Source organism: Rhinoraja longicauda, unplaced genomic scaffold, assembly GCF_053455715.1.
Source record: "Rhinoraja longicauda isolate Sanriku21f unplaced genomic scaffold, sRhiLon1.1 Scf000216, whole genome shotgun sequence".
NCBI classification, from domain to species: domain Eukaryota; kingdom Metazoa; phylum Chordata; class Chondrichthyes; order Rajiformes; family Arhynchobatidae; genus Rhinoraja; species Rhinoraja longicauda.
In genome coordinates, this window is record NW_027601434.1 from 27,615 (window position 1) to 52,450 (window position 24,836).

The following is a 24,836-nucleotide window of genomic DNA, read 5'->3' on the forward strand; positions in this document are numbered from 1 at the left end:
GTGGTGTCTCTTTCCCTGCTGCGGCCTACCATCGGCCAAACACCTGGAGCTGGCGGCCTCCACCTGGGACCACCTGGGCTCTGGTTCGCAGACCGGACTTACCATCTGCAGAGCTGGCTGCCTTCGGAGGCTGTGGTGGCGCTGTGAGAGTGGCTGCGACTCGCCTTCGGAGGCTCCGGAGGCTTCGGCCACGGGCCGCGTGGATATCGGAAGTTTGCAGGTCCTGCCCTGGGTGGGGGCCGACATCGGGAGCTCCGGCAGCGGCAGCGTCTTCGCCCGCCCCAAATCGCGGGGCTTGGGTCGGCCCGCTGCGGACCTTTCACCGTCTAGCGCGGCCTGGAACGTGGCAACTTCAACAGCCTGACCGCGGGAGAAGACAGCAGGGGAAGAGAAAATACATTCTGGCCTTCCATCACAGTGAGGAGGTGACTGGAGGAGACTCACTGTGATGGATGTTTCTTTTTTTTTTTGTGTTGGTTTGTGATTGTGTGTGTTGTTACTTATTTTTATTGCTCTTATTGTTGGACTGTGGGTAACGGAATTTCGTCCAAAAGACTTGTTTGTTTGGATGACAATAAAGGTTATTCTGATTCTTCTGATTGCTACATCCCATGCGACTGTGTCCAATAAATAATGGCAACCTTGGTCTGTGTGGTTCAGCCGTTCACTGAATAAACATTCAGAACCATCCACAAAACTGGTTCAAATGTGCAATCAAAATGATCAGTCCTTCTGAATGTTTTTGAGCAGATGGTGCAAGGCATCGCATGCCAGTTTTATTTCTGCCTATTCTCATGCTTGTCCACTAACCACCAAAATATTTTCTGGCAGAATAATGGGTAATTTCAGATAAATGGAGAGAAGAAAAGAGATTAGATTGATGGAGCACCTCCCACTTACTTAGAACTTGGCAAATTGCCCAGCTTGTTGAAAGCTCCATCTTTCAAACGTTCATCTCCCACAGTGTAATTAAGCTGCACAACATACGCATATTTTTGTGAAAAATTTCATGAAATTTTAGCCAAGACTTTGCTGTCAAAATAACTGGTTTAATCTTGCTCACCATTATTGATGTATATACTGTACAGAACCTAAGAGGAAGAAAATAATTATTTTCTTTTCTTCTGCTTAAAGAAAATGTCAACTTATATTTGCCTCGATACAGGGTTATTATGGTCGACCATGTTTTGTGCAATTTATAATACAATTTTATTGAAAGATGAAACAAAATTGAAACATAGATTTCCTGAAAGTTGCATGAAGTCTGTAATTTCCATTTCCAGATACTCCTTATGTCTGCTGTGTTAATATATGGAGTACCTCAAGGTCCATGGTCTGTGTCATTTGCAAGCCTCTGAAGCAGAAGACTTTTATAGTGCCAATGAAACCAAATCAATTGCAATTTAGAGGGAATCTGCTGAGCAGTTTCCAGGCAGCATTAGAAATATGATTCGGTCGGGTAAATTCTCCTCAAAATAAGTACTAACCGAGTTCTCCTTTGTGCTCCACCCCTTCCCTCCTTCAGTGGCCCCACCCAAATCACCAAGCTTGTGAGCATTGATCAAACCCCAGCCAGCCTCCTATCTGCCACCTGACACCAGCTCAGTCTACTCATCAGTTAACCAAGCAACCATCTACCCCCAAACCCCAACCTCCACCTCAACCCATGATTACATCCACAAACATTGTTCATACCTCTTGTCCACCAATTCTACCTTGCAACAACAGATAATTCTACCCAGCCACTGAGGCACACATCTTTGCTTCCTTTCATTGTTTGACACAGAGGAGCGAAGACAAGACCAGTCATTGTCAAATGGAAACTGAAATTTGATCTTAAAGATGTCTTTGAAAGTATAAAGTTAGGGTAGACATAGCAATGTTCTCACTTAAGACAGAATCTAAACTAAAGGCAATGGATATAAATCAGTCATGAGTGAATTCATTAAGGAGTTCAAGGGAAACCTGAAAAAAGAGAATGGGTAGAAAGTGTAATGGGATTATTACAGATGTTTTTATCAATCACTAAATTACATAACCCTAAAACCGATAAAAAGTAAAAGTCATAATAAGATGCATTGATAGTATTTAATGAAATTGGAGCTGATGGGCCACCAGAGGTACCCTGAACCAACATCTCAAAACGGGGGAAGAGAAACTGATGAATGCAACGGCAGACAAGGGGTCACGCAGAAAGGAGCGCAGCAACTTCAGACCAGAGACCACACACAAATGTGACTTTTGCACTGGTCTCTTCAGCCACAAGCGACGCTGCTCTAGCCGAGGTGTGGAGCAAGCAGCCAACTAGGATGCATCACCCATGGTCAGCCATGGCCGAGGGGGCCTAAGAGATGAGGGCCACGTTAGAAGCTTAATATAATTGTAAATCAATGCTCATTTGCACAGATGTTTCTACCTGTTGGATAATATGATGAGGATATTCTATAGCTCATTTGATTTGCTTTAACATTATGTTTCCACAGATTCATAAAATCAGAACGATCCATTATACTGCTCAACTTTTGCCTATCTATAATGGCATCAAATATCCTGATTTTGGTTGGTCAAACACAGATACACAGCAAGGTAAGAGCATTTGTACTCAGAAAAATGAGCAATACATGGTGGGGAAGAGTTGTTCAAAGGAATGGTCGGAAATTAATTGTAAATTAATGCTTTATTCAAATTTGAGCTTCTCAGGTAAGTTGAGTTTTGACCTTAAGAACACACCTTACATGTTTAAAAATAAGAACAAACGTTATGCTACAACTACAAGTTCACATTTGAAACATTGGTTTCAGAAATGAATAGGTGTCAATTCATGAGGCAAGCTTTAGAGATTGTGGGATGATTCTTTTTACTTTCAGTGGGTTTGAAAACTAACAGTAACAAATGCGTAGAAAAAGCAGGCAGGATGCACAAAGATCAGCCATGAACAGTTTATCTCTCCACAGCAAGTGTGAATTGCACTCATGTTTTTTTAAGAGTGGTCCTGAGAGATGCTGCAAGAGTCTGACTTTGATTTTAAACAGTTGGTGCAGTTTACATGAGGGTATGATGATATTTTCTGTTACATTGACATGTCTTTTCACTTCAATATAATTAAAATGTATCTGTCCATGTCATTCAGTCAAAACACAGTTTAATAACATACCATTCTTCTTCCTTTCTGAACTGATGAGACTATTCAGTGGACTATGTAATTATTTGCTAGTAAGCAATTTACTTTGATTCAACATTAATTATTAAAGCTGGCCCATACTATTCCCTACCTGGCACAGAATGAAACTAATATAATTGTGCAATATTATACAACGTAGAAACAGGTCATCTAGCTCAACTGAGTACTTTTGTTCCATTTGGGTCTCTTTCGATCCTCTCTAACTCGATTGGCAATATATTTTTTTGGAGGTGTTGACGATTGGCGAGAGCAGAGCATTTGGAGATCTGCAGTGTTTTTTTGAGGGACTGTGGTGCTCTGGATGCCAGGAATCAACAATCAGCTGTTTGACATCAATCTCCTGTTCACATTAGTTCTATGTTATCCAACTTTCACATCCACTCCGTATATACTAGGGACAATTTGCAGAGGCCAATTAATCTACAAACCCACACATCTTTGGGATGTGGGAGAACCAGAGGAACTCAAGCAGTCACAGGGAGAACATGCAAACTCCAGAACTCTGGGAACCCGGGACGCTGAACTGAGGCAACAGTTCTACCATCTGTGCCACTGTGCTGCCTGGTTTGGATGATTGGTGAGTACAGTGAGTCGGGATCATTAGGAAGTGGGGAGGGCAGTGGTGACGGGTGAGTGTGGGATTGAAGGAAAGTAAGTTATGAAACTTATTTTAGCAGGGATTTAGTCGAGCAGTGGTAGATATCCCAATAGCACATACCAGTGGTGCCCAATGACAACCTCTTCTGGGCCAAGATTGTCTAACTTTCCCAGAAGCTCCCCAAAGGAAGGACTGTACTGGGAATGTCATCGTTTGAAGGATATCTCAGATGGAAGTTGCTTGTGCACCTGAAACTACCTAATAATTTCCAGAGTGATGTTAAACAACCAGAACTTGATCGTACCAAGTTTTACTCCAGGAAAGATTGATTTTAGACCATGTGTTGCTGAAATAGGTAGCTCTATTTTAGCTGAGTTATCAGCCAGGAAGTTTAGTCTCAGGTATTACAGCGGTAGACTATAATTATCTGTGTTGCTTTACATGCAAGGTTCACTTCTTATACATAGTAACCAAGAAAGTGTGGGACTGCAGCTAGAGCATTTGTGCTTAGATTTGCAACCTTCATTATAACAGTATAACAGTATAACAGAGCTTTATTTGTCATTCGGTACCGAAGTACCGAACGAAACTACATAGCAGTCATAGAAAAAAAGAACACAAGATACATAACCCCAACACAAACGTCCATCACAGTGACTCCAAACACCCCCTCACTGTGATGGAGGCAACAAAACTTCCACTCTCTTCCCCACGCCCACGGACAGACAGCTCGTCCCCGACCGACATTCTCTTCCTGGGATATAGCTGACTTCCAGTTAAGTCACGATCTAATGAACCTCCTGCCAATTGTAAGCAATAGGTAACCTTTCTATTTATGGAGCCAATTCTATAAAACACATGTCTAGTATTTGTAGCACTTAAATTCAAGTAGATATCACTAACTATGGCTCTCTTCCCTATGTAATCCCTGTTTTACTTTCCACTGTAATTTTCTGAAGCTAATTCGCTCATTCATATTCCCTTATTCACCATTTGCTTCAAAGGGCTTAATTGAATTAATCTGTTGGTTTTCTTGTAACACAAGATTATAATCAGGAACAGAAGTAAGCCAGCTGGCTGTTCTACCATTCTGTAGGATCAGTCTTGACTTCATCATCACTTTTCTGCATTCTACACATTCCCCTTGACTTCCTTGTAGTCTAACCAACTTGTCAATCTCAACCTTGAATAAATATAATGAACATTTCAGTTTTCTGGGATGGACAGTTCCAAAGATTCACAATCCTCCAAGAAAATAAATTCCTCTTCATCGTTGGTGACCCCATGTTCTGAAACTATGGCCCCAGTTCGAAATACGTTAGCTAGCAATCCCACCTATAAATCTTACTCTGAAACTTGTGTGTTTCGATTGGGGTCGAGATTTGGGGATCATGCAGTGTTCATTCTACAAATCTGTTCAGCATGTCTTTGTATAATAGTCCCTTCATTCCGGAAATCAACTCTGTGAATCTTCTTCATACCGCCTCCAATACAAAGTGCTGGAGTAACTCAGCAGATCAGACAGCATCTCTTGAGAAATGGATGGGTGGCATTTCAGGTTGAGTTCCTTCTTCAAACTCAGTCTGAAAAAGGGTCCCAATCTGAACTGTCTCCTATCCATGTTCTCCAGAGATGCTCCCTGACCCTCTGAGTTACTCCAGCACTTTGTGCCTTTTTTTGTAAATCACCATCTGCAATTCCTTGTATCTGCCTCCAATGCTATGGCTGAGGAATTGGTGCAAGGAACAGTGATTCAGGTTTTGGTCCATTGGGATCTATTCTGGGGCAGAGGTGACCTGTACAAGAGGGAAACCTACATCTTGGCAGGCAGGTTTGCTAGTGATACATGGATGGGTTTAAACTAGATTGGCAGAGGCTCTATGCAGGACCAACACAGGTGAGAGGTTATGTCGGTAGAGTCATAGAGTCATATAGCTTTGGCCCAACTTGTCCACGCCGACCAACATAGCCCATCTACACGTCCCACCTGCCATTGTTTGGCCCATACCCCTCTCAACCTATCCTATCCATGTAAAAATCCTAGCCATTGTAAACATAACCCCTTCATCTCAACTCTGTTTTCTGTTAGTTAAGCTACTCTCCTATCCATATAAATATATTATCACCATCCACTGTAGGACAATAATATTTTAGTTGGCACCTTATGGAATGCCTTATGGAAATAAAAATATTCTACATTTAGGGCAGCATGGTAGCATAGCAGTAGTGTTGCTGCCTGACAGCGCTTACAGTGCTAGAGACCAGGGTTCGATCCCGACTACAGGTGTTGTGTGTACAGAGTTTGTACATTCTCCCCGTGGGTTTTCTCCAAGATCTTCGGTTTCCTCCAATACTCCAGAGACATAATTGGCTAGGTATAAATGTAAAAATTGTCCCTAGTGTGTGTAGGATAGTGTTAATGTGCAGGGATCGCTGGTCGGTGCAGACACGATGGGCCAAAAGGCCTGTTTCTGCACTGTATCTCTAAACTAAACTAAACAAATTTAGTGATTTGCCTATAATTAACACTATGTGTTACATCCTCAAAGAACTCCAACAGATTTTGTCACACCAGCGGTTTCTTTCCTGAAGCATACTAACTGCTTGATTATCTATATGTCCTGCTGTCCCCCTAATAACAAATTGCATATTTAACCCAATAACAGATGTTAGGCGAATTGGTCCCTTAAGGGCCTATCCCACTTAGTCGATCTTTTTGGCGACTGCCGGCGACTGTCAAAGTCGTGGCAGATCACCGAACTTTTCTTTTACCCGACGACAATGATCACGACAATGCCGAGTCAGGTCGAGATTACAACGTCTTCTGAAACAACGCGAAAATTCCCACGCTGTCAATGCTTCCCCGGCATCCTGGTTTTCGCTGAAATCACTGACAAGTCGGTAAGTACTTGAGAGTTTTGAACTATAACACCTTGTATGGGTTACTTAAAAACCAAGCTTCACTGTAACAAGGAATAAACAGGATATACTTCCAGTTTACTAATAGCCATATTAAAAATAAAAAAAATTTAAGTGGTTAAGTGGAATTTTGTGAAAGGTGTGTGGGCATTCTTTGAAAATGTAAGGGAGATGTATATCTGGTTTCTGGGTTGTATATCTGGATTTGGAGCTCATTTTAAATGTAATGGCTGAGGCCAAAAACATCGCAAAAATTCCCACGCTGTCAATGCTTCTCCGGCCTCCTAATTTTCACTGAAATCACTGACAAGTCGGTAAGTACTTGAGAGTTTCGAATTATAACACCTTGTATAGGTTACTTAAAAACCAAGCTTCACTGTAACAAGGAATAAACCGGATTTACTTCCAGTTTACTAATAGCTGTATTAGTAAAAAGTGGTTCAGTGGATTTTTGTGAAAAGTGTGTGGGCTTTCTTTGAAAATGTAAGGGAGAGGCATTTCTGGTTTCTGGGTTGAATATCTGGGTTTGGAGCCCATTTTAAATGTAATGGCTGAGGCCAAAAACATAGCGAAAATTCCCACGCTTACCTGACCGTCAAACTGTCACCTCCAATCTACCTGTCAAATGTCCTGACGGTAAATAAATTGGTTAAACACAAGCATTTTATGGTATTTTGAAATGACTTTACATATTTTAATATTATGTGCTTCTAAATGCATCTTAAGAGAACCTATCAAACCTGGGGACAGCATGCGACAGCGCCCGCAATAAGCTACGATGCCTGGCGATAAGCCAGCTGTCGCCGAGAGATTTCAAACCGTTTGATTTCTCGGCGACACGCCGAGATCCACTACAATCTTTGGAAGACTCCTCACGCTCATGCCCGCGATACCCCGGCAAACTGTCGGCGACAGCCCAGTCGCCGGCAGTCGCCTTAGAATCGCCTAAGTGGGACAGGCCCTTAAGTTTGCTATTCTCTGCCTCCCTTCTTTCCCAAATAGTATTGGTACATTTGTTTTGCGATTGCAATATTAAGAGTTGAGAGTTGTGGAACTAACCAAGCTTCACTTGAGTTTTCAGAGCTAGAGGGGGGATATGTTTTCTGAAAGTAATGTAACTCAGAAAGACTGGATTTCCGAGCCTTTTGTAGTTGGGGCAGCGAGCTTATTCTGTGTTTCAATGAACTTTCAGGACGAGCACCTTCAGTTAAAATAGAAGCTCTCATTTAACTGACAATCAATATTCAGTTCTGTTAATATATACAATTGAAGTATGTGGTCTTAAGCCAAAAAATACAAAAAGCACTTGAAGAACTAAATGAGCCTGAGTGGAATGGAAATATTATGTTTTGGGTCCATACCCTTCTTCAAACCTTTCATTTCCCATCAGATGCTGCCTGGCCTAGTGAATTCATCCAGCACTTTGTTTTTGTTTTGTTTTTTGCTCAACATTCCAGCATCTGCAGTTTCTTGCATATCAAGCTATATGGCTCATTGAGAATATAAGTGAAGGATGACCTCAAAGCGCCAATTCGGAAAGTTACCATGTCTTGTTAGATTGTCTGCATTGAAATAGGCATGCCACTCCCATTAACTCCAGGTCTTTACAATGTGGGTCAGTACTTTTGTCTTTGACACTTGGAAATGGAGCGATTGTAAGATTGCAAAGTTGCTGTGGTCTCAATTCATTATATGCACAGGCCTTTGTGCACACCTGCCCATGTGTTTATTTTTGTCAGGATATATGGAAATGGGAATAGATTGTCCAGGCGGTTCCGAACAGGGTTCCTTTCCTGAGAATTGTTTGTACCCGAACAGTTTGTAAATCGGGAATGAACAAAAGCAGTGCGTGGGAGCGGTGATGGGAGAGTGAGCAGGCACAGGAAGAGCTACTGCCAGCCAGCCTCACTGACTCAGTGTGTGAGTATGCTCAGCATTCCCAGCTCTGCTCAACTCCACCCAGCCTTGGATTATTGCAGTCCAGGGGTGAGGGATGAGGATGGTGGAGAGAAAGGCATGCAAAAATATCCTATTCCCACACATAAGAAGTTGTCAGCAGCCCTACAACAGCCAGCAAATCCGTCCCATCCATCCTGCGGCTCTCCCAAATGCTTGTTGATATATACAGGTCGATCATCAGTTGGGTGTTTGTAATTTGGGGAGGAGCTATTGCTCAATAGGATGCCTTCGCTCAGTAGATGACATAATTGCATTTCTAGCTAGTTCAGTTTTGCAGTTCATTGTTAACATGCTGAGTTGCAATATCATGTCTTGTAAGTACAGAGCTAACAATTGTTTGTAGAAATCATTAAATGGAAACAATGTGAAGTCATTGGTAAGATTATAAATTTAATACAGAATGGTGAGATTCTGTTTCATGGCTGATGTCACAGACCCTAAACTAGTTGAACAGAACTGATTTCTGACCAACATAAAGATAGTTTGGAAGGAGTGATCTGTCTTGAGGTGAATGGAATATTTGTAAATTGCATTTGTAAGAAATTAATTATTAAGTTTTCCAATGGTAATGCAAGTACACCATGACCTGAAAACAAAAATCAAGAAGCCTAAAGAAGAAGCTGCAATTTACATAAAATATATTATATGTGTAAATGTCATGTTATATATGGTGAAACAATGACTATCTTGGTACAAGGAAAAAATATATACTAATGTTCAAATGTTTCAATCGTATTCAGTGCTTGGATTATAAATTTTATTAATGCACATGACAGGTGGAGTTTGTCCTATTGGAAATCTATGCAATAAAAATGAACGAGAAGGACGTCATTGCTTCGTACACTGAAGAAGGTTTTAGGTTCTTGTCCCTGTGGTGTATCTTTAATTGAGCTATTCAATTAATTCTACTTGCCTCTTCCTTCCACATTGCTCTGCAGAAATATCCTTGGCAAATATATGCAATTTCCCTTTGAAAGTTTGTATTAAATCTGTTTCCATCATTTATAGGTGTTAAGTTCCAGATAATAACAGCTGATTATATTAAAACATCTCACTTTCTCACAAATTCAATGCCAATTATCACAAATCTTGTTAATGTTGACAGTCAATGGATTTTTTTCTTTATTAAGTTCATTAAAATCCTTCCTCAATTTGAATGTCCATTAAGTCTTTTCTGGGAAATGAAAAATTAATAAACATAGATACTAGAAAGTAGAAAATGCTACAAATATTCAGCAGGTCAGACTGCATCTGATGAAAGAGAAACTGAGCAAATAATTTTGATGAAGTGTCTTGAACCCGAAATGTCTTTCTCTTCCCACAAATGAGAATTTCCTGCTGTGTATTTTCTACACCTTCTGTTTTTAACTTTTTATTCCTATCTCTTAAGTTTTTCATCCATAGTAGTAAATCTCCTATCCACCATCTCCAAGGCCATGAAACCCAATGGGTTTGGTTCAACAAAATTCTGCACAATGAGAATAAATGAGGAAATGTGTGCTAAATTAGGATTCCGTGCAGTCGGTAGTTATGTGTATCAAATTAAACTGGATCTAACTAACAATAAAACAAACAAACTCAATACATCATAACAAAATCTGATACTTATGTGCACATTAAATTAAAATTAATGTGTGTCCAATTGTAAACTTTTCATAGGCTTCTGGATGTTCATACTGAATTGCTGTATCTGAGTTTTAAATCATCACTGATTGTAGTTTTTGAAATTCATATTTTCCATGAGGTGTCACCTTGAAACAAATCAATGCTTTATCTGCAGAATCATTGAGTGTAATAAATACACAATAGTGCAGGCAACATCTATTAGGTGCCAGTCATTTGATAAAATTAACATTTTACCAACACAATTCCACTTTTCAGTTTTTGTACTGTGCCTTACTCATTGTGCATTGTTTGTGATAAATTGTTCTAATGTTCCATAATCTGCAACATTATTACATTAGTTGTGAGTTGCAAGAGATAACTATTTTGCTGCTCTGCATAGTATGTATAGGAGTCCTTGGGTAGTAATTTATATGTAGGTTGAACTTTTATACATAAATTGGACACAAACATATCCATCTATTCTCCTCATTTGATTCTGGGTTTTTGTTCGACCAGAGCTATTTCTCTGGTTGTTCCTATTTGCATCTGATACAGGAAACAATAGAAAATACTGATGAGTTTGTTTTTCAAGTGTTCCATCAATCAGCTCTGAAGACAAATGTCTTCACATCTCACACTGCAATTCTATTCTTGTATATTTAACATCTCCTTGAAAGACACAGTGGTTGAGCTCCTCCAGTTTAGCCATAATTTGCACTGAACTGTACTTTCATCCTGCTAATGGAAGTTTTCCCAGAACATTGCTTACCTTAGTTTGGAGGCATGTACATTGTTTAATGTAGATATTGTATCATTTAACACACCCAAGGAGCACCTGTATACAATTTAATGTCTCTTTAAGGCACAAGGTGTTTTTGAAGGCATTTGGTTAAAGGTTAATATTCCTGAGAGATCATCAGGCCAACTATATATTGAAACTAAACTAAAATAATGTAGAACTCAGAAGTATTTGATGAAAGATATTTTGTATTGGTAGAAAGATTTATCTGAATATTGAAAAATATTGGCTTTCTTTAGAGGAATAACACAGAAGTAACACAAATATAAATCTGTGATGACAGAATATCTAAAGTCCTCTGGGCATATTGAAAGTTGTATCTTAGGATGAAGAATTCATGAAAGTTGAATCGAAGTGATCATAATATAAGTAAACGTGAAATTATGAAATCATCCCTGTTTAGTATTGGTCATGAAATTTTGAACTTGTTCAAAAAGAGGTTCAACTGATAATATCAACTGTCAAACTCATTTATATTGCTATACATATATTAAGGTAAGTGAATATGCTGTCATTCAACTGTTTAAATGTAACAACCAAACATTTTGTTACTGATGGGAGTAACACCAAATGCCCAGCAAAATGCTCAAACTTTAACAGCATGTGCACATAAGTATCAGATTTTTTTCCAGGAAATTAAGAAAATTGCTTTATTTTCTATGTTTTTGCAAGGAGCTTCTCAAGGTCTTTAATTAATGTAGCTTCAGAATGTATTTCTCACTCTCATTAAGAAATTACTTCACACATTTGTACTACTTTCCTACAGGGTGTGTGTATGATGACAGCAGCGTTCCTGCATTTCTTTTTCCTCTCTTCATTCTGTTGGGTATTAACAGAAGCCTGGCAGTCCTATCTCGCTGTGCTGGGTAAAATTAGGACGCGGCTGATAAGGAAACGCTTTCTCTGCCTTGGCTGGGGTATGTGACACTCTTTATAATTAGAATGCATATCATGTGTGATTTGCAATGGAACTGTTAACATTTGAAACTCAGAGCCAATGGTTCGGATCTGTCCAAGTGGATTGGATGTTAATTGTATTATCAAAACTGCACAGTACAACACATTTTATTTCCCTTGGCCATTGGAGATGCTGTATTGTACTCAGTAATGGGATTCGTGCTTCGGTAAGGAAAACCACTAATGAGAGTACAAATACCCAATCAATAATATGATTCATCAGTGCAGTTTTGGTATTATTAACCAGGTTGTCTGTCTAAGACTAGTTCTGCCCCTTACTTGTCTTGCAAACAGCTGTCTTCTGCTATTCTCTTCAGTTATATATATTATCTTCTGCAGGTAGTCCAGAACCATGTTTAGATTATTTATTTCGGTCCCATTTCCCCCACATTAAACAACTTGTTCTCTCTGATCCCGACTAATTTCATTCTTTCCAACAACTTTAATTGAAATATGCTTTTCCTCTCTCAATATCATTTCTCAATCCTTCCTTTCAAAAGTTCTGAGCTCTGTAGAAGTCAGAATATCTCTTTTATTTAATTTAGGATTATCAGTTCAAAGGGAACATTACTATAACCTCAGAAAATAAAAAGATTCAACAGGTCAGGTAGCATCAGGAAAGAGATAAATAGTTATTTTTTCAGGTTGATGTCTTTTTAACAGAAGGCGGAGAAATTGGATCGTGCTGCCGTGTTTATATGAACGCAGTATGGTTGAAAATCAGTGCTATGGGGCAAAATCATGAAAACACAGTTTATATCCTAAAATGGCACTTGTGTAAAATGGCCAGTATTTCCAGTTTCAATGGATGCCAGCCAACTGAGAATCCTTTCATGGGTGTGAAAGAAGTGACAATCAGGTGCCATGCAATGCTGAAATTAGTTTTACACTTTAGAAGAATTGTTAGCCATCCAGAGGGATGAAGGTTTTCCTAAAGTTCCATTCACTGCAGCTGTACAATTCAAAGGGCAATTAATTTTTTTTGTCTCCTCCAGAACACCTTTGAAGCCGCTCACTGATTCAAGAGGCTCCAGCTGTTTGCCACTCTGACAGTGGCCCCCAAGCACGACCATTTCTGGATTTATTGCTTCTTTGTCATGAGTGCTTCTCTGGTGGCCCTGTAATGTATCGTGTGTATTGGAGATGTGGGACAAGCATTGCAAGCAGAGTATACATGCCAGGAGACCCACAGGAAGAAGTAACATATCCTATCTCTGAAGAGTATCAGGGAATACAACCCTATCTCCAGCCTGTGTTTGGAGGCTAAGATTTTGAGGGCAGTGCTAATAGAAATCTGTGACCCATTCTTGGATGGAGCTATCAATACACTCCAAACACAGGTTTTGCTCAGAGAGATCATTGTCACCCTGTGGTTCCTTGGCTATGGATCGTTCTATGTAATGATGACTGATTTAATGCAGCATTCCCAGGTTCTTGCAGATCACAGTGTTTGGCCCATCGCTGATGGTTTCTACATTATGGAGGGACTTTATATCCTTTGCCTTGAACAGAGAGAATTATGCTGATTGGCAGTTTGACTTGCAGGCATTATGGATTAGTGGACGTTTAGTGAAAGATAGACAGCACTCTCGTGATACTCAGCGCTGCTCATCAGAACCCAGACTTCCTCATTAATCTCAAAGGTGATCACTCCCTGCATGTACAACTTGCAGTAGACTAGAGGAAAACATTCTCATTGTCAGTACCATGTGCCACAGAAAATTCACAACGCTCTTTCCTACCATATTTCAGTTGCTGCTTCATCCATCATGTTGGCCTTTAGGAGATTAGTGCTGTGCTTTTGACTCCATTCTGTGTTCCATTGTACCGAGTGGAGTGTGTCAATATAATTAACAGGATGTCTTTCATTTACAGTGTCATTTTCAGGTCATTCTTTGGTACCCACCTGAGTGTGGATTTCACTCTATGTCGCTGCCTTGTGGACAGTGTTGCCATTAGGATGTCTTGTTATCTAACCAAGGCCCTTTGGGATAATGAGGTGGTAGAGAACAGGCACAACAGGTGACAGATGAGGAGGATCTTGGTAAAATAGTGGCCTTCTTGCAACTTCCTGACAGGCCTAGGCTAATTTCCTAGACATTCTGGACCCCATTTCACAGGCTCGCTGTCCAGTCAGAGAGAGAATAAATGTGGAGATAATTGACCACATTCATACCATCTGCCTTTGCTATTCAGTTGCCAAAGGTCATGAGGGGTTATTGCTTTGCTCCAACTCTGCAAACCCACTACATTGGACATCACCCATGCTCACATAATCAATGAACCCTGAGACAAGGGCCCACTAAGCTGACCTTGGCCACTGGCCACCTGCTACTGATGTACAGACCACTGCTGTAGTACTTGAGTGATTTGCGAAGTATGGAACTTTGTGGTATTAAGTAACCTTGGACATCAGCATTTCAAGAAGTGGAAATAATGAAGATGGCAGGGTCATTAGTCATATCATCTCTACATGTGATTTTCAAATTGTAGGATATTGATAACAATTTGTCCACATCATTACAGAGTAAAGGTATGATGATGGAGCCTATGAATAAGGTCATTTGTCACATTATGATATCTTACCATGCAGTTGAGGAATACATTACAATGGTTTTACCTGGTCAGGCTGAGATGCTCCAGATAGAATAAAGTGAAGATACTACATAGACCCAGAAAGCCACAGCAATGAACTCATCTCAAAAAGTAAATTTCCCTGATACTAACTATGTTTTATACATTTGTGAGTGGTTTCAGAATTTTTTATATTTCAGATTTGTTATATTCAAAGTACTTTTTGTATCTACAAAAGCTCTTTTTTGTTGTTGGCATTTACAACTTTATGGATTTACTTGAAGAAACATGTCTATTTAATCAATTCACCCTTGGCATGAGTTGGGTCGTCCCAGTTTACTGCAATGCTCAAGACGTTAGCTTCCATGAACTTGGTCCTGCAAGTTCATGGAAGCTTACCTTCTTGACCCTTGCAGTAAACTGGAACGACTCAACTCATGGATTAAATCATCAGGCTGCTGCAATGATGTGTCATCAGGGCTGCAGTTTATTTCAGTTGATGCCAAACTACAGCGATCAGTGATTTTTACCATGCAGCAGTGATTGTTCTTTGCCTGACTGAGTCCCATTGTTACCATTCGGAAATACTACATTTCAATTCCAAATTTCAGCCTTTTAAAACAGATATAATTCACCTTATCTCGTATAATTCAAAAAAACTCTTCGCAATCAAGTGCTTTCCAGTATAAAAATGAACTGAGATTGGTTTCAATGAAAAGAATAACTTTGTATTCTGGTGAAGTAAAGTGGAGCAGATGAGCAGTCAAATCCAAATGTTAACTGCCAGTGGAGTAGAGATTTGTCACTGTGGGAATAAGCAGAGATATTATCAAACATTTCTAAATGCAAACAATTTAAGCCGTTGTGCTAGTATTTGCAATAAGTTCAAGCTTTACATCTTTTTAAGATAAACTTTCCCTGAGATATTTCTTGTCTTCTACAGAAATGGTGTCTTTCTATTGGCAGAAAGGGCCATAGCAGATGCAAGTGGTGCAGCGCTAATGAGAGGTGTTTTTTCAAAAAGCTATCTTAAGCAAGCAATTTTGGAGGATAACAAATGACTGCTATCATTTAAACATGCCTGGTAAAACTAATTTGGGGATTCACATTCTGAGCACAAGTTTACAAAAAAAGCTAGTTTAGTTTACTGTTACGTGCACTGAGGCACAGTGAAAAGCTTTTGTTGTGTGTTATCCAGTCAGCAGAAAGACAATACATGATTACAATTGAGCAATTTACAGTCTATAGATACATGATATGGGAATAACATTTAGTGCAAGGTAAAGTCCAATCACAGGTAGTCCGAGGGCCACCAATGAGGTAGATAGTAGGTCAGGACTGCTCTCTAGTTATGGTAGGATGTTTCAGTTGCCTGATAACAGCTGGGAAGAAACTGTCACTGAATCTGGAGGTGTGCGTTTTCACACTTCTGTACCTTTTGCCCGATGGGACAGGGGAGAAGAGGGAGTGGCCAAGGTGCGATTAGTCCTTGATTATGCTGCTGGGCTTACCAAGGCAGCATGAGGTATAAATGGAGTCAATGGAAGGGAGGTTAGTTTGTGTGACGGTCTGGGCTGCATCCACCATTTACTGCAATTTCTTGCTGTCTTGGATGGAGCTGTTCCCGAGCAAAGCTAAATGCTTTCTATGGAACATCTGTAGAAGTTGGTGAGAGTTATAGGACACATGCCAAACTTCCTAAGCCTTCTAATGAACTGGAGGCGTTGTTGAGCTTTCTTGGTTGTTTCTTCACTATGGGTGGTCCAGGAGAAGTTGTTGGTGATATTGACTCCGAGGAATTTGAAGCTTTCAGCCAGCTCCACTTCGGCACCGTCAATGCATACTGGGGTATGTGTACCACTTTGCTTCCTGAAGTCGATCACTAGCTCCTTTGTTTTGCTGACATTGAGGGAAATGTTGTCTCAACACCAGATAAATGCCTTGGAATGGTAAATATAAGTTTCACATTCACACTTCACAGAAGGTATGGTAGGCACGTCACAACACGAGGCAGCAAGTATTTGGATTGCTCAGTGACCACAATATGGATTTCACTCCTGACACACCATAAGATATCTTACTGGATTAGGAGTAGAAGAATTGTGTTCTTTTCTAAAAGTGGGTAAGAAAGTCACAGGGGTAAATATCATGTTCAGTGTCAGAGCAGATGGCAGCGGTTGTTCAGCCAAGTTCCCTGTCCCAGGACATGGTTCCAGTGCAGAAATAAGGCTGTTTTACATGACAACCTCCCAAATACATCTTTCAACAACTATGCAATCATCTACATCTAAATATTTCATCTGCACTCTACACGAAAATCCAGATGTCCTTCATGAAGCCACTTGTTCTTCATAAAGAGCACACAACTCATTAACAATGTGAAGCATCACATTCTCTTCTAGGTGATGCATATATGGAATGAGCTACCAGAGGAGATGGTTGAGGCAGGTACTATTTTCAACATTTAAAAGATATTCGGACAGGTACATGGGAAAGACTGGTTTAGAGGGATATGGACCAAACATGGGTAAATGGGCCTAGTTTAGATGGAGCATCTTGGTCGGCATGGACGAATTGTGCCGAAGGGCCTATTTCTATGCTGAATGATTCTATGACAAGGTGGACCTAAAGGTACCAGTGGAATTTGGCTAGGAGAGAGGGAAACATGACTCTTTGAGGAGGTTGTATTCGCTGAGCATTGATAAATGCCATGAAGACAGGCAGACTGATGGAAAATTTTAAATGTTCATTTGTCCAAAAACTTGTTTCACATTTGTTTTCCAGTCTCCTGTTTGTTGGTTTACCTGGCGACATTTTTACATGGAGCAATTCTCGATAGCTTCTGAAACCAATTGTACCAAATGTTCGAGGTTACTCTTTTGCTCCATTATTTCCTTTTCTTTGCTTACTTCCTTTTGGCTAGTTTCATAATTGATATTTTCTTTAACAATTTTCTCTTACTTTTAATTATTCTACCCCTTGCTTTTTTAATTGTTGCATATACATTTGAAATAATGCTGCAGGAAGCTTTTAAAGTGTGACACAATGTGTAATATGATGGGTTAGATATGTAATGCAACTGCAATGGTGAGCAAGGGGATATAATATTTCATGAAATAAGAGCATGAATGGAAACCTGTCAGACCTGGCTGAAGTTTTGGGCCAGATAGCCCCTCCACCTCCAACTAATGTCATGGCTGTAGATGCAACAAATTGAAAACTTTGGGATGTGATCTGCAAGGTCTTAGAATGATTTACTGTAGAAATTCCGAGATGTAATTTATGGAACATAAAACCAGGTTTTCACAGTTGCTTTTTGTTACTTCTCCTTAGGATTACCTGCACTGATTGTGGCCATTTCGGTGGGATTTACCAAAGCAAAAGGATATGGAACAGCAAATTAGTGAGTATTTGCAGCAATGTAATCCTTGTGGAAGCTGCTGTATTGCAGCTGTTGTTGCATAATCAATTCCATCACAGAGCACACCTTCCCCAAATAATACATACAATACTCTTTCAGCTCTTGCCTCGTTAGACTAGCTAGCTCAGCCTATTCACTATCACCAGTTACAGCCACCCACATCTGGAAATTGAATCACCCCTACTCTTGGTGCATTAAATGAATACAGTGTAGTGTTAACAACAGATTGAAAGGAGACAAATATAGATGAAATTTGGATATTCATATTTCAAGAAATTGTATTGCGCTTTTCTAACATTAAGAGATATTAAGCTTTCACCCTGCGTGTGTCAGTCGACAGTGCTATTCCATCAGCTGCCTCAGGGGACTGTGGAAGGAGGGGGGAGTGCAAAAAATTAGTACATAGTGGAGAACAATACCTGCATTTCCCATGGAGACACTGTTCCTGGAAACAAACATTACAGTGATAATTTCCAATCCATTGTTTTGGGGATATGTTTCACTGCTTTCAGGATGACAGTCATAGGGTCACACAGCCACGAAACAGGCCCTCTTGCCTAACTTACCCATGACGACCAAAATGCTCAATCTACACTAATTCCACCTGCCTTTGTTTGGCCCATATCCGTCTGAATCTTTCTTATCTACGCATCTGTCCAAATGTTCACCTTGATAAGCTGTAAATTAATTGCCACGGTGTGTAAATAATAGGCACTGTGCTTTTTGGGGAAGAAGGGGGGAAATAATATGAGGAGATGACAATGGTATTCATATGAATTGCAATTGGAAATGCCCAGTCCAGTTTCCTGATCGATGGGATTTCAAAACATCCAAAGATAACGTCTTATGCTTTGTTTACACTTAAAATATCCCCATTTATTTGCGCAGATTTAAAATTAGGTTTTACCTTCATAATTTTCTTGACAAAATTACCAGGATAAGAATAATTGCAGTATAAATGCAATAACATTTTAGTGTCTTAATTACCTTCTTAATATTCACTGTCACTATAGGTCTCCAGAGATCCCAAATTTCATTTACCTGCCAGGGTTGTTTAACACTGTTTACTCTCTTGGGTTATTCCCATAATTTTGCCAAGCTGAGGACTAAACTATTTAAATCCCCCACATGCAGCCTAAGAAGGGGTTCCTTTCAACAGCTCTTTAACGTTCGACATGGTGCAACATTTAACCCTTGAACTTTAATGGTGTACAATGCTATTTTACAAAATATTATTGTGATTTGATTACAGGGAAAAAAAGGACTCATTTGGGAATAGGTCCACACAGAGTCCCTTTCAACTACATTGCTTTGAAGTGTGGCACTGCTGTTGGTGCTGCAGCCCCCAGCACCAGCCATCGGGTTTAATCCGAACCTTTGCACTGCTACCATTGATGGGTTCCCCTAAATGCTCCAGTCTTCTCCAACTCTTCAATCATGTCCTTCTACAGTGACTACTGTAAAATATCTCCATTGTGGATAAGTGACAAAAGAATCAAATAAGGGCATTGATAGATATGTGAGAAAGATTGGGTCATAGGGAAACACGGAAGGGCTATGCGACACTAATGGGACTGTTTTGCTGGGCTCCAGCAAGGACCTGATGGGTGAATGGACTCCTGCGTCATAAAAAGCAAGTTAATCTTTCCTCTGTTTATAAATAGTTCCAGCTAGATGACTCAGCCAATATATTTTCACCAAAATCTGCATGGAATCCCTCAAAAGCAGACTAGCTGGATTAAACAGAAATACGTAATTGCTGAGTATGTAATGTCCAAAAAAATTAAAATCATTAGTGGGTTGTGGAAATAGGAAAGAAGCTTTCATGCATTCAGAAAGTATTCAGACCCCTTCACTTTTTCCACATTTTGGTATGTTGCAGCCTTATTTTAAAATGGATTAAATTCATTTTTTTTAATCATCAATCTACACACAATACCCCAGAATGAAGAAGTGAAAACAGGTGTTTAGAAAATTTTGCACAGTAATTAAAAAGAAATAGCTGAAATATCACATTTACATGAGTATTCAGACCCTTTGCTATGACACTCAAAATTGAACTTATGTTCATCCTGTTTCCATTGATTATCCTTGAGATGTTTCTACAACTTGATTGGAGTCCACCAGTGGTAAATTAAATTGATTGGACGTGAATTGGAAAGGCACACACCTGTCTATAGGTCCCACAGTTGACAGTGCACGTCAGAGCAAACACCAAGCCATGAAGACAAAGGAATTGTCCGTAGACCTCCGAGACAGGATTGTGTCAAGACACAGATCTGGGGAAGGGTATAAAACAATCTCTACAGCATTGCAGGTCCAGAAGAGCACTGTGGCCTCCGTCATTCTTTAATGGAAGAACTTTGAAACCACCAGAACTCTTCATAGAGCTGGCCGCCCGGCCAAACTGAGCAATCGGGGGAGAAGGGCCTTGGTCAGGGAGGTGACCAGGAACCCGATGGTCACTCTGACAGAGCTCCAGAGTTCTTCTGTGAAGATGGGAGAACCTTCCAGAAGGACAACTATATCTGCAGCACTACACCAATCAGATCTGCATGGTAAAGTGGCCAGACGGAAGCCACTCCCCAGTAAAAGGCACATGACAGCCCGCTTGGAGTTTGCCAAAAGGCACATAAAGGACTCTCAGACCATGAGAAACAAGATTATCTGGTCTGATGAAACCAAGATTGAACTCTTTGGCCTGAATGCCAAGCGTCACCGCTCATCACCTGGCCAACATCTTACCTACGGTGAAGCATGGTGGTGGCAGCATCATGTTGTGGGGATGTTTTTCAGCGGCAGGAACTGGGAGAGTAGTCAGGATCGAGGGAAAGATGAATGGAGCAAAGTACAAAGAGATCCTTGATGAAAACCTGCTCCAGAGCATTCTGGACCTCAGACTGGGGCGGAGGTTCACCTTCCACCAGAACAACGACCCTAAGCACACAGCCAAGACAACGCAGGAATGGCTTCGTGACAAGTCTGTGAATGTCCTTGAGTGGCCCAGCCAGAGCCCGGTTTTGAACACGATCGAACATCTCTGGAGGGACCTGAAAATAGCTGTGTATCGACGCTCCCCATCCAACCTGACAGAGCTTGAGAGGATCTGCAGAAAAGAATGGGAGAAATTACCCAAATACAGGTGTGCCAAGCTTGTAGCATCATACCCAAGAAGACTTGAGGCTGTAATCGCTGCCAAAGGTGCCTCAACAAAGTACTGAGTAAAGTGTCTGAATACTTATGTAAATGTGATATTTCAGTTTTTTTAAATTCCTTTGCAAAAATTTCTAAACACCTGTTTTCACTTTTTTATTATGGGGTATAGTGTGTAGATTGATGATAAAAAAAACCCAATTTAATCCATTTTAAAATAACGTAACAAAATGTGGAAAAAGTGAAAGGGTCTGAATACTTTCTGAATGCACTGTATGTTCTTCCCAGATACTCAGATTTGCAGGGTGAAACTTGCAGTCAGAACATAGTACAATTAGGCACCACATATTAAAGTGAAATTCTTCACTCCAGAACCCACGATAAAAAAAAATCCTGTTTCCTGTGGATCTTTCTTCCCTGCAGAACTCCGAAGACAGATATTTTCCCATTGTTTCTAATTGTTTTCCTCCCTCCAAGGAAGCCTTTCAATTTTAAAAGGTTGTTTTACCTTTGTTATCTTCAAAATTCTCATAAAAACCTAGGGTCTGAGACCCTTTATAATGAAGAGGCAGACTTTCAGCTTTGATCAGTAATGTTAGTAGTTATAATGGAGTCCCTCTGTGCAACTCATCAGTTGCCACTGCGATTAACTCTCGTATCAACGTTCCCACAATCTACTCTACATTATTAGTGGTTAGAGTGATAAACTTGAAGATGATAATTTCTATCTTTCCAGGTTGGGAACATGTGGTCTGATTTTATTGCCACTCACTTTGTAGACAGAATTGCAATATAAGACAACACGTTTTTTGTTAGGGGGATGTTTTCTGTTTTAGCAATGGCATTATAAATGGAGGGTAACATAAGGATGTTAATTGACATACAGATATGAAGTGAGATAATCATTGTGCTAATCAGCACAAGTTGGACAGTGTGTTCAGTGAGTAGCATGCCAATGGCCATTCCTCACCTGCTGCAAATGTCAGTGGCTCAGGCTCAAGGTGCAATACTGAGAAATGTCTGGTTGAATTTCCAGGTTGACCCCCGCCCAGAAAATTCCACTTCAATTCCATCGTCGTGATGTAACAATTCGATAAACCTTCACAATCAGATTTCTAGGCAAGATGTTAACTGATGCTGATTAGCAGAGGTCAACGGCACACAAAGGACTTTTGTTAAATATTTATCATTTCCAGATTCACGGTGTTGAATCTCCATTAAAGTGTGGAAAATATCTTAGATTGTTTGAGTATGACAATTTTGCACATTTATTGTAAATGCAATCGGGTGCAGGCAGCAGCACCCAACGCAGTCAGAGATATAGTGAACAAACTAAGGAGTGGGCCCAAAGTAGTTTTGGAACAAAGGATTGTGCCACCTAGCCAAAGAAATGCCAGCTGTAGATGGAGCCACGCATGATCCTGTGGTGCACATTTGATTTGAAAAAGGTAGGAGCAATCAAAAGAGAAGTTTTTCATGCTAAGAACAAATTCTGCTAAATGGATGTGACTGTTGGTGGAGGGGAGCTGGATATATATTTGTTCCAGAAAGAAGCAGAGGCCACTGAGACATTCCTGATGGGTGATGAAGGTGTATATAGAAAATGACACAAATTGCTGGAGTAACAGCAGGTCAGGCAACATCTCTGGAGCATATGGCTAGGTTTTGCATTGAGACTCTTCTTCATACTGAACGTGTATACAGATTGGATGTCCATGGTAAAGTTGGTGATCGGAGAATTTGAAGTTGTCAAAATGGTGGAGGGTTTGAGATATGTCCCAAATATAGATCGGAAGGGTCTGGACAAGGGGATTCAGGGCAGAGATGAAGAATGAAGCAAGAAGTTCGAAGGGGCAAGAAACAGGACAGGACCAGTGATGTTCGTGGATCTTGGTTAAGACATAGAAGTGGAGTGAATGCACCGTCAGGGTGGAGGTTGCGAAGGGGAGAATGCCCCAATGTGATGAGGTTTTAAGGTAAAAGGTGGCAGTTATAAATGAATTTTGAGGGTTATGTTTTTTTATACTGAGAAAGATTGATACCTGGAATGCGCTGCCAGAAGAGGTGGTTAAAACAGATATAGTTACTACATTTAAGCAGGTAGAGAGACTCTTAAATTGTCAGTGCATGGGATATGGTCCTAATGTGGGCAAATGGGATCAGTGCTGATGAGCAAAAATGTCAGCATGGTGTGTTGAGGGGCCCATTTCTGTGCTGTACAACTCTGACTCTATGAAAATAATATTTAGACTAATTTGTTGGGAGATTTTAGAAATAACAGAGTCCACAAGGGAAATGTGACTCATGTCATGTGCATGGACGTGGAAAAGGTGTTTGATAGTTTTTTTTCCCCCAAGATTGAAGCCCATGGAATAATTGGGGTTGTAGCAGGATAAACAAACAAACAAACAAACAAACAATAAACAGAGGAAAGCTTGGAAAGTTTATCGTTTGAACTGGAAGGAAGTGCACAGAGGAGTTCCCCGGGGTTTGGTACCAGGACAACCACCTTCTTAATGGAGCAAATCCTCTGTTACGTCGAGTTCCCTGGTTATCTGCATTCTGGACTAACCTGAACCGCCCACGTGGTCCAAGACACATTCTTCAGTTTTGTCCCAGCCCCAACTCTTTTTGAGCTTTCTCTCCCCATTACAATCTGTCTGAAAAATGGTCCTGACCCAAACATCACCTATCCATGTCCTCCAGAGATTTTGCCTGTCCCTCTGAGTTACTCCAGAACTGTGTTCTCTCACCATGTTATCTTGCATTTAACACCAACACGATCTTTAGATGATGTATTTTCATTCTCCAGCTCCTGACTTGACTATTCCAATTGTTGTAATACCCAGCTGACTAGCACTCCTCCATAAACTTTACTCTCCAAGTGATAACTGACACCAAGTGCTATAACTATCACATACTTGCTGACTCTCACTGAAATAGTGTCTTGACTTTAAATTCATCATTTTCTATTCATATCCATTCTATCTCAACCCTTATCCCCATGACCCAGTGAGAGAGATTCATAGTCCTCTAATCGTAGATTTAATCACTCTAACATTGGCATTCATCACATCAAAATCATATCATATCATATATCTACAGCCGGAAACAGGCCTTTTCGGCCCTCCAAGTCCGTGCCGCCCAGTGATCCGCGTACATTAACACTATCCTACACCCACTAGGGACAATTTTTACATTTACCCAGCCAATTAACCTACATACCTGTACGTCTTTGGAGTGTGGGAGGAAACCGAAGATCTCGGAGAAAACCCACGCAGGTCACGGGGAGAACGTACAAACTCCTTACAGTGCAGCACCCGTAATCAGGATCGAACCTGAGTCTCCGGCGCTGCATTCGCTGTAAAGCAGCAACTCTACCGCTGCGCTACCGTGCATTTTGGTCTTCCTCTCCTTTTTTTAATTCTAGCTTTAAATCTAAGTAATTGGCCAAGCTTTTTTTTATCAGTCCTATTTCTTCGATAATGATTCTGTGGAATACATTGGTTCATTTATCTCATTGAATTTGTTGTATATGTCCAAGATTTTATTGTGCCGAATATTGTGGGCAAAGAATGAACAGGGGCAGAGAGTTGAACAAATTAGCCATAATTTCAGTAAATGATGTAGAACCTGTTGCAGTGGTTAAAGGACCCGCTCCTGTTCATTC

The 24,836-nt window shown here is 40.4% G+C and overlaps 1 protein-coding gene across 3 annotated transcripts in view; it reads left to right on the forward strand.

Annotated features, from left to right (window-relative positions):
* LOC144590576 (adhesion G protein-coupled receptor B2-like) overlaps positions 1–24,836 on the forward strand; it is a 122,854-nt gene that overhangs the window by 16,647 nt on the left and 81,371 nt on the right. For all 3 annotated transcript variants that reach the window (XM_078395094.1, XM_078395095.1, XM_078395096.1), the window contains exons 2-4: positions 2,484–2,586; positions 11,828–11,978; positions 17,926–17,995. In XM_078395094.1, the coding sequence (XP_078251220.1) occupies positions 2,484–2,586; positions 11,828–11,978; positions 17,926–17,995 (324 nt within the window). The remainder of the gene's footprint in view (positions 1–2,483; positions 2,587–11,827; positions 11,979–17,925; positions 17,996–24,836) is intronic.